The sequence below is a fragment of the Panicum virgatum genome, chromosome 1K (assembly GCF_016808335.1).
Source record: "Panicum virgatum strain AP13 chromosome 1K, P.virgatum_v5, whole genome shotgun sequence".
In the NCBI taxonomy this organism is placed as follows: domain Eukaryota; kingdom Viridiplantae; phylum Streptophyta; class Magnoliopsida; order Poales; family Poaceae; genus Panicum; species Panicum virgatum.
The window spans coordinates 1,549,156-1,561,805 of record NC_053136.1 but is presented as its reverse complement, the minus strand read 5'-3'; the positions used below and the strand labels follow the sequence as shown (position 1 = coordinate 1,561,805).

At 48.7% G+C, this 12,650-nt stretch overlaps 1 protein-coding gene across 1 annotated transcript; it reads right to left on the bottom strand.

The window, feature by feature from the left end:
• Positions 1–4,980: 4,980 nt before the first annotated feature.
• On the bottom strand, positions 4,981–10,313 carry LOC120700788. Its single transcript, XM_039985042.1, has 2 exons — positions 9,711–10,313; positions 4,981–6,219 (listed from the first exon to the last, which is right to left on the bottom strand). Exons 1-2 carry the CDS (start codon positions 10,170–10,172, stop codon positions 5,392–5,394), a joined length of 1,290 nt encoding a protein of 429 aa, XP_039840976.1. The 5' UTR covers positions 10,173–10,313; the 3' UTR covers positions 4,981–5,391.
• Positions 10,314–12,650: the final 2,337 nt, after the last annotated feature.

Sequence of the window (12,650 nt, the reverse complement as noted above, 5' to 3'; positions counted from 1 at the left end):
CTTGTTTCAGAAAGGCTGCTGGCAGATGAGCTGCCATGCCCATGATCCCATGGCCATGGCCCCTTGCCAGCCCCCTCAATTGTCCTTGCCTAGCTGGGACTTGGGATAATGGGATTCATTCATTCCCGCCCCCCTTCATTTCCTGTCCAAGGTAGAAGAAAGCTGATCGAAGAGTAGTCCTGATGGACCGACCAATAATTTTGTTGAAAGAAATGCGCCTACTGTGCTCACTACCAACTGTCCAAATGAAGAAAGAAATTAATAAAAAGGGGAAGGAAAAACATGCTTTTGACAGTGACAGCCAACAGAAAGTAGTAACACCAACATGCTTTCGCAGACCAGTCACATGTCATTGGCTGTGTTTAGTTGCAAAATCTTTCCTCTCCAAACTTCACTATTCACCTATCACATCAAATCTTTTGCCTCATGCATGGAGTACTAAATATAGGTAAATAAAAAAACTAATTGCATAGTTTTGATGTACATTGCGAGACGAATCTTTTGAGCCTAGTTAGCCTATGGTAGGACAATATTTATCACAAACAAACGAAAAATGTTACAGTGTGCTACAGAATCCGATGTGTCCCTTTTTACCATCTTTTTGAGGATCTAAACACATCTATTGTTCAGGCCGGGAAAAATGATGAGCCGAGGAGGCGTGAACCGAGCTGAACGGAAGACGGGACTGCAACACCCCAGGTGTTTATTATCACCATAACTACAAAGTTAATCCCATGGTTAATATGATTGTTAGCACTAAATAAATCTGCCTGAACAAAACCACTAAAGAAATTCTTGCTAGCAATTTAACCTGTGAAATGAGAAAATCTCTTTTGAAATGATTTCTAAATAAAGGTTCGCGTTATTTTTGAAATCAAATAATATTAAAAGGTAGGAACAGGGAAAGAAAAATGTTTAGCTAAAAATATAGTTGGGGGTGCCAAATGATTCAGTTTTGATGTTTGAACAAATTTTCAAAACAAATCAAGTCGACTCAATCGCAATTTATTTCTGGGAATCATTGTGAACCCGGAACTTCCGGGTGTGAATCCGGAAATTCCGGAATAATCCGGATACTCCGGGTTTGTTTCCGGATACTCCAGGCGTGATTTTGTCACCGAGGTCCCACCAACGTTTTTGAAACAGACTGGGTTCCCGAAAGGCGAACCCGAACTTCTGTATCGTCGTGATAGTCCCTCGATCATTAGCTATCACATACAGAACCCATTTCATTTGAATATCACAGACATAACTCACGTTTACAACATCACAGGGGTTTATTTATTACACAATCCGAATGATTGTATTACGAATCTCAGAGTACAAGCCCCTTGGGCTAAAAGAAAACAATCAGAAAGCGGAAACGATATCAAGTCTTCTGGGCAAACTACATCTTCACGAATCCTCTCCATAGGCAGCTCGGAGTGTAGCTCGGGCCATCCTTCACATCATCTTCCTTTGTCGTCCTGCCGTCTCCTTTACTCGGATCCTGCATCTATCCGGCTATCCCCAAGGACGGGATAGGTTCACGTCACCATCCGTATGCAAACTTTATGTGGATGCAGACGGTATAAAAGTAATGCCAAGGGTAGGCTATGTTTTCCTAATGCAAGCAATATATATATAAGTCATCCAAAACACCTTTCAACACAGGCAGCTCCGGCAATCCGGACTCCCGGTCTCCTATCTTCCACTACAACTGTCTCAACCCTGTTTCGGTGCGGGAACTCCCTCTCCCCGCACCTCAGCTGCTATCCAAGCAGGAAAAGTAGACTAGAGGGAGGTAGAAAAGTATATGTGGATCTACCTACAGTGTGGTGCCAGATCCAGAGTTGTACATGACCGAGTACGCGGCTATACGTATAGTTTTCACCCTGTAGGAGTTGTACACCTGTACCCACTCGCCACGAATCCGGCAGGGAGCGACCCGACCTTCTCCGAGGCACCAGTCAACGAAACTAACGGCTACGGCACCATCCTACTCCCGGTCTAGGGCGCGTCCTCCCGCAGAAGGTCGCCCGGGGCTGTGAAGCTATCTAGAATGGAATCTCCATGGATCCTGCGATCGGGGGTGATAGGGTCCTGCCCTCTCCCCCTGACACTGAAACACTATCCTCCTGCAGTAATGGTGCCGCGCATAGCTAGCTCGGGCTGGGTCCCCCCTCATAAAGGATAAGTGGTGTGCACGTTTGACATAGTTCCGTCACTAGGGCCACAAAGTCAAGTCCTTCATCCAGCTGAGGCAAGCGTCTTCATCCAAAGTTAGCATCCCGTCAACACGGTCTGCAATCGATACCCATTACAGGTATCTCCTCCATAACTACACCTCTACTATGTTCCCACAGGAACGGTCTAGCACCCGCCACAGGTGCCCGTCACCCATTACAGGTGCTCACAGGATCGTGCCCAACACACAATCCCCGGCTCTCGATCCGAAGATCAGGGAAAAGAGTCTGCTCGCCCCCGCTGTAACCTAATCACCAACTCTCATATATGTGGAGGCATCTTCCAGCAAGCAAGGACTATCACGTCATATATTCCCATACCCCAAATCTCACTCATAGTAGCAATAGCATGTATCAATCAAAGCTAAGTATGGGAAACAAGGAATACGGAAAGTAAATGGCCATGCAAGCTCATCTCATCACACTCAATTTGGGAGCGTAGCGTATCTAGCAAGCAATGCCTAATAGGTATTCAATCGCAGACGGGCGTGAACCTGATAGGTCTTTGTAGTCTTCCTGGTCCTCCGGGGCTTCTGGTCTCCGGGTACGTCCTTCTGGGTCCTCCGGGTGTCGGGGTAGTCCTTCTGGATCTTCTGGTCGTCCGGGACGTCGGTCAACTCCTCCAGGTCAGGACCTAATCGTAATTGAATGAACAAATTGAATGAACACTTCAGGCTAAAACAAATTGAATGAACTCTCATAGTGTAGCGTCGAACCGTTTTCCTTTTAAGCTTGCTTTGTCTTTTTGATACATCACCCATGCATTCATACATCAATATTGTTGTGTTTCATTTAGATACGCTAGATATGCAAAACATGGACGTGAAGCACGCGATGTTGGAGCCGAACCCCAATATAGTGTTCGGTGGACATCTCCAGAAGATGGAAGGACCCTAAGAGGCAACCGAAGACCCGGCCCAAGGTCGGAAGGGCTCAAGACCTTGATAGCATTAACACTGACTTAGTGTTACCCACAGGCAAGCCCCGGTGCATGTCCTATTATTTTAAATTATGACACCTATATATATGTATTTATTACTTGTGCATTATGTTTTAGGAGTTGTTTAGAACCCTAGTTGCATGATCCCTAGGTTTCCCTGAGTATACTAGTAGGTATAGGTCGATAGAAGTGCTATGCTTAATGGTTCACGGTAGAAGACGAGTGATTTCTTGTCACTCGCGAGATATAGGATGTTTAGAAGTCGAGTAATTTCTGGTTACTCGCGAGATATAAGATATATCTGTATTCCAGTACTTGAGTTGTGAATTTGAGATGAAATGAATGGAGAAATGAGACCGGATGGGAAATGATGAGGATGCATAGGTATGGCAGCAGGACAGGGTTCCTGAGTGTCTTAGTCCCGTCTGTGTTGGTTAAGGACCGGTCGTTGTCGGCAGTGCTGATCGGGGATTGAACTATACTAACCGCATGTCGGGAGTAGAAGGTAGTCGAAACCGGTAAGCCGAGTACTGCCTTGCTTCGAAAGTACAGGAACCCGCACCCAACTCCTAGGACATATGTTTATTTTTGGTGGTCTCACGTAGGGCTCGGCTGACTATATGTTGTTGGGCTGGTTCCTGTAGTTCGAGGCGGGGAGGGGAAATGTTGGTGCGTGGGGGTCCGATGGGGCTTTTGCGTGCCGTGTTGGTTAGGTCCACCTTGCAAGGTTAAATCGAATCGATTCGTCGTGTCTCGCGATTATGAGAGCCTTGATCTCTTTGCTGCATCGTAACAAAATGTTAGAATGTGAATTATATATATATATATAATGTTAAACACACTGAATTATGATTGATTGCACCACCATATTTGCTATAGATGGTTTATGCAAATAATAGATTATAGTTAATACATATATATAATCTGGAGCTAAAATAATGAAAGTAAGGATTTACTTTAGTCACTTTTTCTGCAAAATAACCACCAGCCAAATGTCTTGCATGTCTAGATATGTGGGCTAAGTTATATCCACTGGTCGGGTAAGTTTTGCTGAGTATTAGTTGCTCAGGGTTTGTTATTACCCTATTTCAGGTTTAGGAGCTAACTAGGCTTCACATCGGTGGGCTCGATGTGGCACCTTATCTTCACGTCTCGGTAGTTCTCGACTTATTTAGTTCGTTTTATTTATTCTCTAGTAAAAATGTTTTGTAAGTTAGATTATCTTCCGCTGCTATTGTTTATTATGTGCATTTTAAATTTGAAGCTATTTTGTAAAAGTCTTAATATTATTTACTATTTTTGTAATATTTTATCATGCTTCATGCTGGTACCTTCTGCGTTCGCCTTCGTGCGAGACTTCTGGTGTGTTTCGATCGGCCTGTGGGTTGGAAACAGCCTGTTAAGTTACACTTAATTAAGCTATTGCGCCAAATGATGGCGGTTACGCTTAATTAAACATTTTAACTCAACGGGTCCGTCACACAGGGACGTATGTTAGATCGAGATGGAGATCAATGTTTGGTCAGTGTGTGATGGGGCAACAGCAACGTTAACTCAACTGCCGCCCTTTTCTCCCCTCCATCCGTGTCAAAAGAATTTGGACCCATCGGCAGCCTAGTACACCAAAGATCGATGTGATGCCTCCTCTAATATATATAGTTAGGCGCCCACAAAACACTAGACATTCACACCGTTTAATTTCTTGCAAACGTAAAGTCTTCTACTATTAGTCTATCGCACATGCAATGCAATGCAATGCAATTTAACCCCCAAAATACTAAAGCAGAACTGCTTGTTAGTATGTTTACATGCACATGCAAAAATTGGTAAACATTCATATTGCTAGTGTGTATCGTCCCACGTAAAAATTTTAAACTCGTCAGAGCAAAACAATGGTGGTCTGTTCACTCAGTGTGTGTATATAATGTATCCAGTCGTCTATCCATAGCTAGCTGATACGAACTCTAGAGCTACCTGTACAAATTTTGTACAAAAGAATTTCTCAAGTACTCTGTATGTAACAATATGTATAGTACTACCCCCACTGATTGATTCCTCTTTTACCCCGTGTTTGTTTTATCTGTCTTGTGAAGCCACCTACACTTTCTAGCTAGCTACCGTGGGCAAACTGAACTGTCCTGTCCGTCACGGTCCATGGGCGGCTGGCTCAAGGTTAGTCTCGGCAGCAGTGTCCTGTCACCGTCCGACAACAGATGGATCGATCGATCAGGACTCGCCGCCGGAGCTGCTCGCCGCCGCCGTCCTCCGGGCTGCGAGCCCGATCCGGCAAATCTCCACGGGGCTGGGCGCGTCCCACCGCTCGGCCCGCGCCTTGAACGCCTCCGTCTCCGCCACGCACTCCCTGGCCCCCATCCTCGCCACCCTCCGCCTGGCCGCGGCGGCGCCGGCGCCGGCGGCCTCGTCGAACAGCGCCTCCCACCCGTCCTCCCACGGCCCGGAGGCGTCGCAGAGCTCCACGGCCGTCCCGTTCCGGTGCTCCGTCCAGCTCCACCCGCCCTCCAGCGCGTCCACGCTCCGCGCGGCGCACTCGCCGCGGCACGCGGGGCGGCACGGCCGGCACTTGGCCCCGCTGAGCGGGCCGGCGCTGGCCAGCGACGCCACGGGCACGCCGTACCCGGGCACGGGCGGGAACGCGTAGGCGCGGTCGCTGAGCACGCAGAACGGGAGGCGGCGCTCGACGCCGGCGACGCCCGCGACGTCGAGCTGCGCGCGGAACGCCGCCTCAGAGTTGAGGGCGCGGTAGCCGGCGGCGGCGAGGCGCGGGAGCGCGGAGAGGCGGGAGAGCGCGGCGTCCGTGGCGCGGCGGCCGCCGAAGCCCAGGCGGTCGTTGAGGCCGCCGAAGCGGGAGCCCTCCGGGACGACGTAGCCGGCGGCGGCGGCGGGGAGGAGGAGGTCGTCGAGGCGGAGCGGCGCGGACCAGAAGCCGTCGACGCGGGTGCGGAGGACGGCGGCGTAGGTGAAGTTGCCCCGGGACTCGCGGTCGCGGATGAGGTCCAGGCAACCCTCCACCAGCTGGAAGTACTGCAGCAGGCCCTGCAACATTTTGCATGATGCAGCCAAGAATGGCAACAAGACGTGGCATCAGGGTCTGGCGATCAGGAGACTGCATGCATGATCAGTAGTAGTAACAATCCAGATGCAAAGTGACATGAAAATTAAGTTGATCTTGCATTGCTGAAACAATTACCTTAATTAGAAAACACATGCATGCACTGATCAACGAAATACATATGGAGTAGAGTAGTAGATACAGAGTTTTCTTTCAGAGAAGGAAGTATACGTATGCATACAGTGAGATGCATGTATGTATTCCAGTACTAGCTAGTTGAGTTTGCTATGCTGAGATTTCGTTCCGATTCACTATTAGAAAACAAGGCTTTGGTCCACCCCAAAAGTACCGGCATGGAGATGAATCGGTACCTATGCTAGCATAGGTACCGATTCATCTCCATACCGGTACTTTTGGGTGAATGGAATTTATGAATGAGCCCGGTTGTTATTATCAACCGGTACCTAAGGCTCTCTATAGGTACCGGGTGGTAATTTTTATATTAGTACCGGGTGGTACCACCAACCGGTACCTATAGACGAGCCTTATGTATCGAGTGGTACCACCAACCGGTATTTTAGGCTCATTCATTGGTTACTTTAAAAGAAAAATATTTCCTTCTCGATCAGAACAACTGTGTAGCGGAGATGGTAAAGGAGCAACGCGCGAGGCTAGAGGTCGCGAGTTCAAGTCCCAACCAAAGAGAATATTTTGCGTGAATTTTGAAGGCTTAGGCACCGGTTGTTTTACCCGGTACCAAAGGCAGTCTTTGGTACCACTTTGGGGGTACAAGTTCAAAAAACCGGTACCAAAGTTTCCTACCAACCGGTGCCTTAAGCCGTTTTTCCGGTAGTGATTGGATGGATGCTCCGTTTCTCCCTCCTTTTTGTTGAGCTTTCCATTCAGCATAAAGACGACGTTGTATTAGCAACTACTACTACTTTGGAGAGACAAGTTAAGGCATCCATCCATTCTGCGCAGTACTACGTCGTATCGTATCAACTTCCGTGCATAGTTGGCATGATAGGGGCAGGGAATTGGGTAGCCAAGTGTGGCTTTATTTAGTTGTCCGCAAAAGCAATCTCGAATGCTATTCCAGAACTATTTTCAGCTTTCAAGCGCGCGTGCTTTGGGCCCTGTTAAACAATTCCCACCCCATAAATCTCGTAAACACAAAAAAAACGTCACATCGAATATTTAGTTGCATCACAAAATTTTTTTGCAAAACATCTAACAGCCGGGCACAAGAGCTCTATCACAAAAGGCAATCTCACAAAATTTTCTTTTGAGCAACTACTATCTCACAAAATCCTGCTGGGATGACAAACTCATTTCTACTAGTACGAATGAAATTCATACTACAGGCAGGTTATTAAAAAAAGAAAGAAAAGACGGTTCAATATAATAATGCAGTGCTCTGCCTCGACACGTAGGCGCGGGATGTTAACTAGGGAATGGACAGTTGCGTACTAGCGCAAGTACAGTGTCATGGAAGCCTGGACTGGCCGTGTTTAGTTATAAAAATCAAAATTCCAAAAAAAAATTCCGGGACCTGCATGGATATTTAAATCTAGACGAAATAAAAAACGCATTGCGACTGCTGTCTGTAAATGGCGAGACGAATCTAATGAACCTAATTAGACTGTAATCAGATGCTAAATTGCTACAGTAATGCTACAGTAAATAACCTCCAATGACGGATTAATTAGGCTCATTAGATTCGCCTCGCGATTTACAGACGAGTTCTGTAATTATTTTTGTAATTAGTCTATGTTTAGTACTTTAAATGTAGAAAGATGCATTTTCAAAAATTTTAAACACGGGAGGGAATTTTCGACCCCTGTCCTAGACCTTGCTCAGCTCGATCGACGGCAACCGATCGATCACTTGGTCAGAGTCAGACACGTCGTCTTCTTCAGTTCCGGCCGGCGGACGTACCTGCCGCTTTCAGCTGACCTCGAACCGCCTACCCACAGGCCACAGGTACATTGCATTGTTCAGGGGAAGAGCCCTGCCTCTGCCTCTGCCTTTTGCTTGCATTGACTTGATTAATTAGCTGATGGGCATCAACCCCTAATATAATCCTTTTGCTCGATCAGGGGGACAAACGTGGCAGGTTCATCCACCAATATAATCGGCAGCTTAGCTTTCTCATGCCAAACACGCAGGCGTCGACCCCTTTTAGCCTCTTTGGATTCACTACCTTTTTTTTTCTGCCTTTCTTCCATTGTTAACGACGACGATCTGATCTCTAGCTAGCTACCGCCGCAAGCAAAGCACGGACGCAAGCATGCGTCGATCGTGATGCGCCTACCCATATTTCTTTTTTTCTGTGGTGGTTGATAAGGCTCCATCGACATGCCCGCAAATCAAAAGGCTAGCTCTGATTTGGTTCCAGCATGCACGACGACACCGGCCGTACGTCTCCAATATGCAGCCACTTATTAGACTTCAGTTTTTTTTTTGTCAGAGTAGTGCAGTTTATATGGCAGAAAGAGATCTAGCTATATATATACGTATACACATTGATAAGGAAATCATCTTTCTTTTAAAAAAAATACGTTGATAAGGAAATCAGCATCTTTCTTTAAAAAATACGTTTGGAATTCGGGTGGTGATGACTCACGACTGTTGACCGATTCAGGGGAGGGGCTTAATGTATGTACCCTGATCATATCTGATGATGACAAAGAACAGGACAGAGGGCTGTTCGGCTGATCTAGTAAATAGTGTTCGGCTGGCAGAATGAATAGTATTATGTGAGAGGAGATAAGCCAAAACAAACCGAGACAAGCCGAAATTGGACAAGCCGAACAGCCCCAAAACTACGGGCGAAATAAGTGGGCTAGCGATACGGTTAGGCTAATCTGATTCGTTCCCGCGGTTAGATTATCTTCTATTCTATGAGATCGACAATTAAGGGGGGGAGAGAGAAAGATGATTCATCATCTACTGCTGTAGTATCCCGCAATGCAAGCCACCAACCAACTCCTCCTCCTCCTCCTAACATGGATTTGGATTGATTAAAACCATTCATTCAATTCAATTGAAAAGGGAGGGATCGTCGGAGGGGGTACCTATACCTACCTATTTATCCATCAGATTAATTGAGTTCGTATGAATTATCATGAAAAAAGATCCATCAATGCCAAATTCAGCGGGATTCTGAATCTAGTTGTCGCCACAAAAAAAAAAAAAAACTAATAAAGGAGAAATAAAGCATGCGGCCGGCAACGCCTGACCAGCAGCAAGATGTCACGAGGAGGAAAAGCATAACTACGATCTCGGCTTGGCCAAGCAAACGATTGCTTAATTATTAGATAGATGCCCTGCGCGACGCGGGCATGTCGAACAAACAAGCAAGCAATGATCAAGCAGAGCGACACATGATAATCTAATCTGATCGATCATGGTGATGCGCAGCGAGAGCAGCAGGCAAGGCATGGCATGCAAAGGCAGGCAAGGGGCAACTAACCTGGATGCCGTTGGGCGAGTTGAGCGCGGTGAGCACCTGCGCGCGCTCCGGCGTCTCCTCGACGGGCTCCGGGCGGAAGACGCGCACGGCGGCGAGGCGGAAAGACCCCCGCGGCGGCGGCGCGAGGAGGGAGAGCTTGTAGGCGTCGGCGTCGAGCGGGCAGTGCAGGAACACGTCGACGGCGGCGGCGCCGAGGCCGCCCAGCACGTGGCGCGCGATGGAGGGCCCCGTGAGCTCGAACCGCCGCGCGCCGCCGACGAGGCAGACGGCGACGCGGGGCGGCGAGGATGAGGTGGACGTGGGCGGCGCGGCGGCGGGGGGGAGGAGGAGGAGCGGGAGGCGCAGCGCGGAGGGGAAGGAGAGCGCGGCGGCGAGGAAGAGGAGCAGCGGCGCCAGCACGGCGGCGAGGCGGCGGCGCGCGGAGACGTCCGGCGGCGCCTGCTTGCCTGCTGCTGGCTTCATGGCTGCTGGAGCAAGGAACGTGCTCGACGGAACGAGACGCCGCTGGTGCTAGCTAGGCTGGCACGGTGATCGCGGAGCCGTCGTTGGTTGCTGGTCTCATGGCCGGCCAAGGGGGCAAGGAGAGAGAGACTCTATACATATAGTACTACTACTAGGAGGAGGAGGAGAGGAGGTTGTGATGGATGGTGATGGACGACGGGACGCGGGAGACCCACCGAATTAAAACACTTAATTAAACGTAATCGTCATTATTTGAACAGATCAAGTGCATTAGTTTAATTAAGTATAATTTGACAGGCTATTTCCAACCCACAGACCGATCAAAATACACTAAAAATCCTGCACGAAGACGAGCGCAAATGGTGATTAACACCTGAGGTGTTACAAGAGCGGGTTGGCGCCGCCCGCGTTGGCTGCTGGCTGCCGCTGCCGGTTGGGAGCGAGGAGGGATGCGTTGGTGAGGGGAAGACTCGGCGTGGGCTACCATGTCATGTACGACGACGGATCACGGATCGGAGGGGAGATCCCATCCCAATTCCCATGAAGGCATGAACATGTCCATCGGCCGCTTGCTAACAAATAATTAAACTCTCGCGATCCGCGCAAATTCCAACAAAATCTAATTAAAAGTCGTCGTCGTATGTCCTAGCTCGCGAGCGCACGTGGTCTTCGATCTGACGGCGATCGAGAGCAGAACCGCCTTCGATTGGCCAGTGGTAGGTACTCCGGAAGGAATGTGGGCCCAGCGCAGTGGGGGCCCGCGTGCCAGTGGCACCGAGTCTGCAGAGGAACCGTTTCCTAGTCTCCCAGCTCGATCGGCTGCTGCATCGTCGTGCCGTCGTGCGTCATGTGCAGGTCCCTCATCTCATCTGATGGAAGCAAAATCAAGCCTTGGACTCAACCCAAGTACTGCTGTAGCCTGCAGCATAAAAAATCGATTAATCAAATTGCTTGCTTGGAACGTTCCAACCCCGGCCCAGCTAGCACTTTCGTCCTACACAAACGAACACAACAGCGGGGCCAGTCAGCTGGTTGCTTGCATTCCGCGGCAACTTACAGACCACACACGCTCGCATTGTCTTGTCTGATATGAACGGGTCAGCGGCCATAACTCATGTCTGACCAAGGCCGTGTTTAGTTAAAAAATCAAAATTCCAAAAAAAATTTTCGGCACCTGCATGGAGACTTAAATCTAGACGAAATAAAAAACGTATTGCGACTGCTGTCTGTAAATGGAGAGACGAATCTAATGAACCTAATTAGGCTGTAATTAGATGCTAAATTGCTACATTAATGCTACAGTAAACAACCTCTAATGACGGATTAATTAGGCTCATTAGATTCGTCTTGCGATTTACAGACGAGTTCTGTAATTTTTTTGTGATTAGTTTATATTTAGTACTTCAAATGTAAAAAAATGTCTTTTCAAAAACTTTACATGAGGCAACCAAACACGACCCAACACTAGTTAAAAGGGAACAACGCGTTTGCACCCCCCTCAAGGTCTCCGATTTGCACCCCTAGGCGCATGCACGTTTCCTTCCGTTCCGTGTGGTACTATCTTTTCGGGCGATTGTACGTACGTGTTTCTTTTACACTCGTTCAGTTAACGTGTAATTTCCGTACAAGTTTCTTACAGCTGTTTGACAAGAGCAAGTTTTGTTGAGATCCCAACAACAAACTGGAGTACTATACAATATCTCTAATGGACCAAATTAAATCTTCTTTTCTTCTTCTTTTTCTTTTTTTACTATACTATGGTTGCGAAGCGTACGGTTAGCAATCAGGAAACAACCCACAAGCAGGACAATGAATGTTCCACTTCCACGGCTGTTGAATAAAATAAAATAACAACTCATTAAGATCAGATCATTAGAGGGTTGGCCGCCGACACCTCTGCTTAGCTTGGTCGTCTCCCCTGCTCGGCTCGGCTGCTGCATCGATCGATTCGATCGTGCTCGCGCATGTGCACATGTGCTGAGATGAATGTTTTTTTTAAAAAAAAATGACATGTGAGATTAATATGTAATCCGGCTACAGTTCCGTACCGAACTGACGGACAGACAAGGCCAGTCAGGCATCGCGACGGCAACTGCTAGACTAGACGCCGCTGGTTTCAGACAGACCCGACCCATATGTGTACATACTCAGCACATCTCAACAGGTCAGCCATATATAGTAAGCATGCTCTCAATCCCCCACCCCCACCCCCCACCCCGCGTCGCCTTCCCAGACAGCTTGAGGACGACTCCGCCCGCCGCCAGCTAGCCCCCGTCTCTAGGTCACCTCCGGCCGCCGCCTGCGGCGGCCTGCGGCTAGGGCGAAGCCGGCCTAGCCCGCCTCCTCTCCTCCCTCTCGCTCCTCTCTTCCACCCCTCCCCACGATCCCCAAACTTCAGCCACGGTCGTCCGCCGGGGCCGGATTCGGCCTCCTCCTCGCCCGATCCGGCCCCTCTCGCTCTGGATTTGGCCGCTCCCG

Excerpts from the sequence above, each read along its gene's own strand:
- LOC120700788 (XM_039985042.1), bottom strand. The coding sequence starts at position 10,172 with ATGAAGCCAGCAGCAGGCAAGCAGGCGCCGCCGGACGTCTCCGCGCGC. Across the intron at positions 6,220-9,710 it reads ACTCGCCCAACGGCATCCAG|GGCCTGCTGCAGTACTTCCA; the intron begins GTTAGTTGCCCC and ends AAAATGTTGCAG.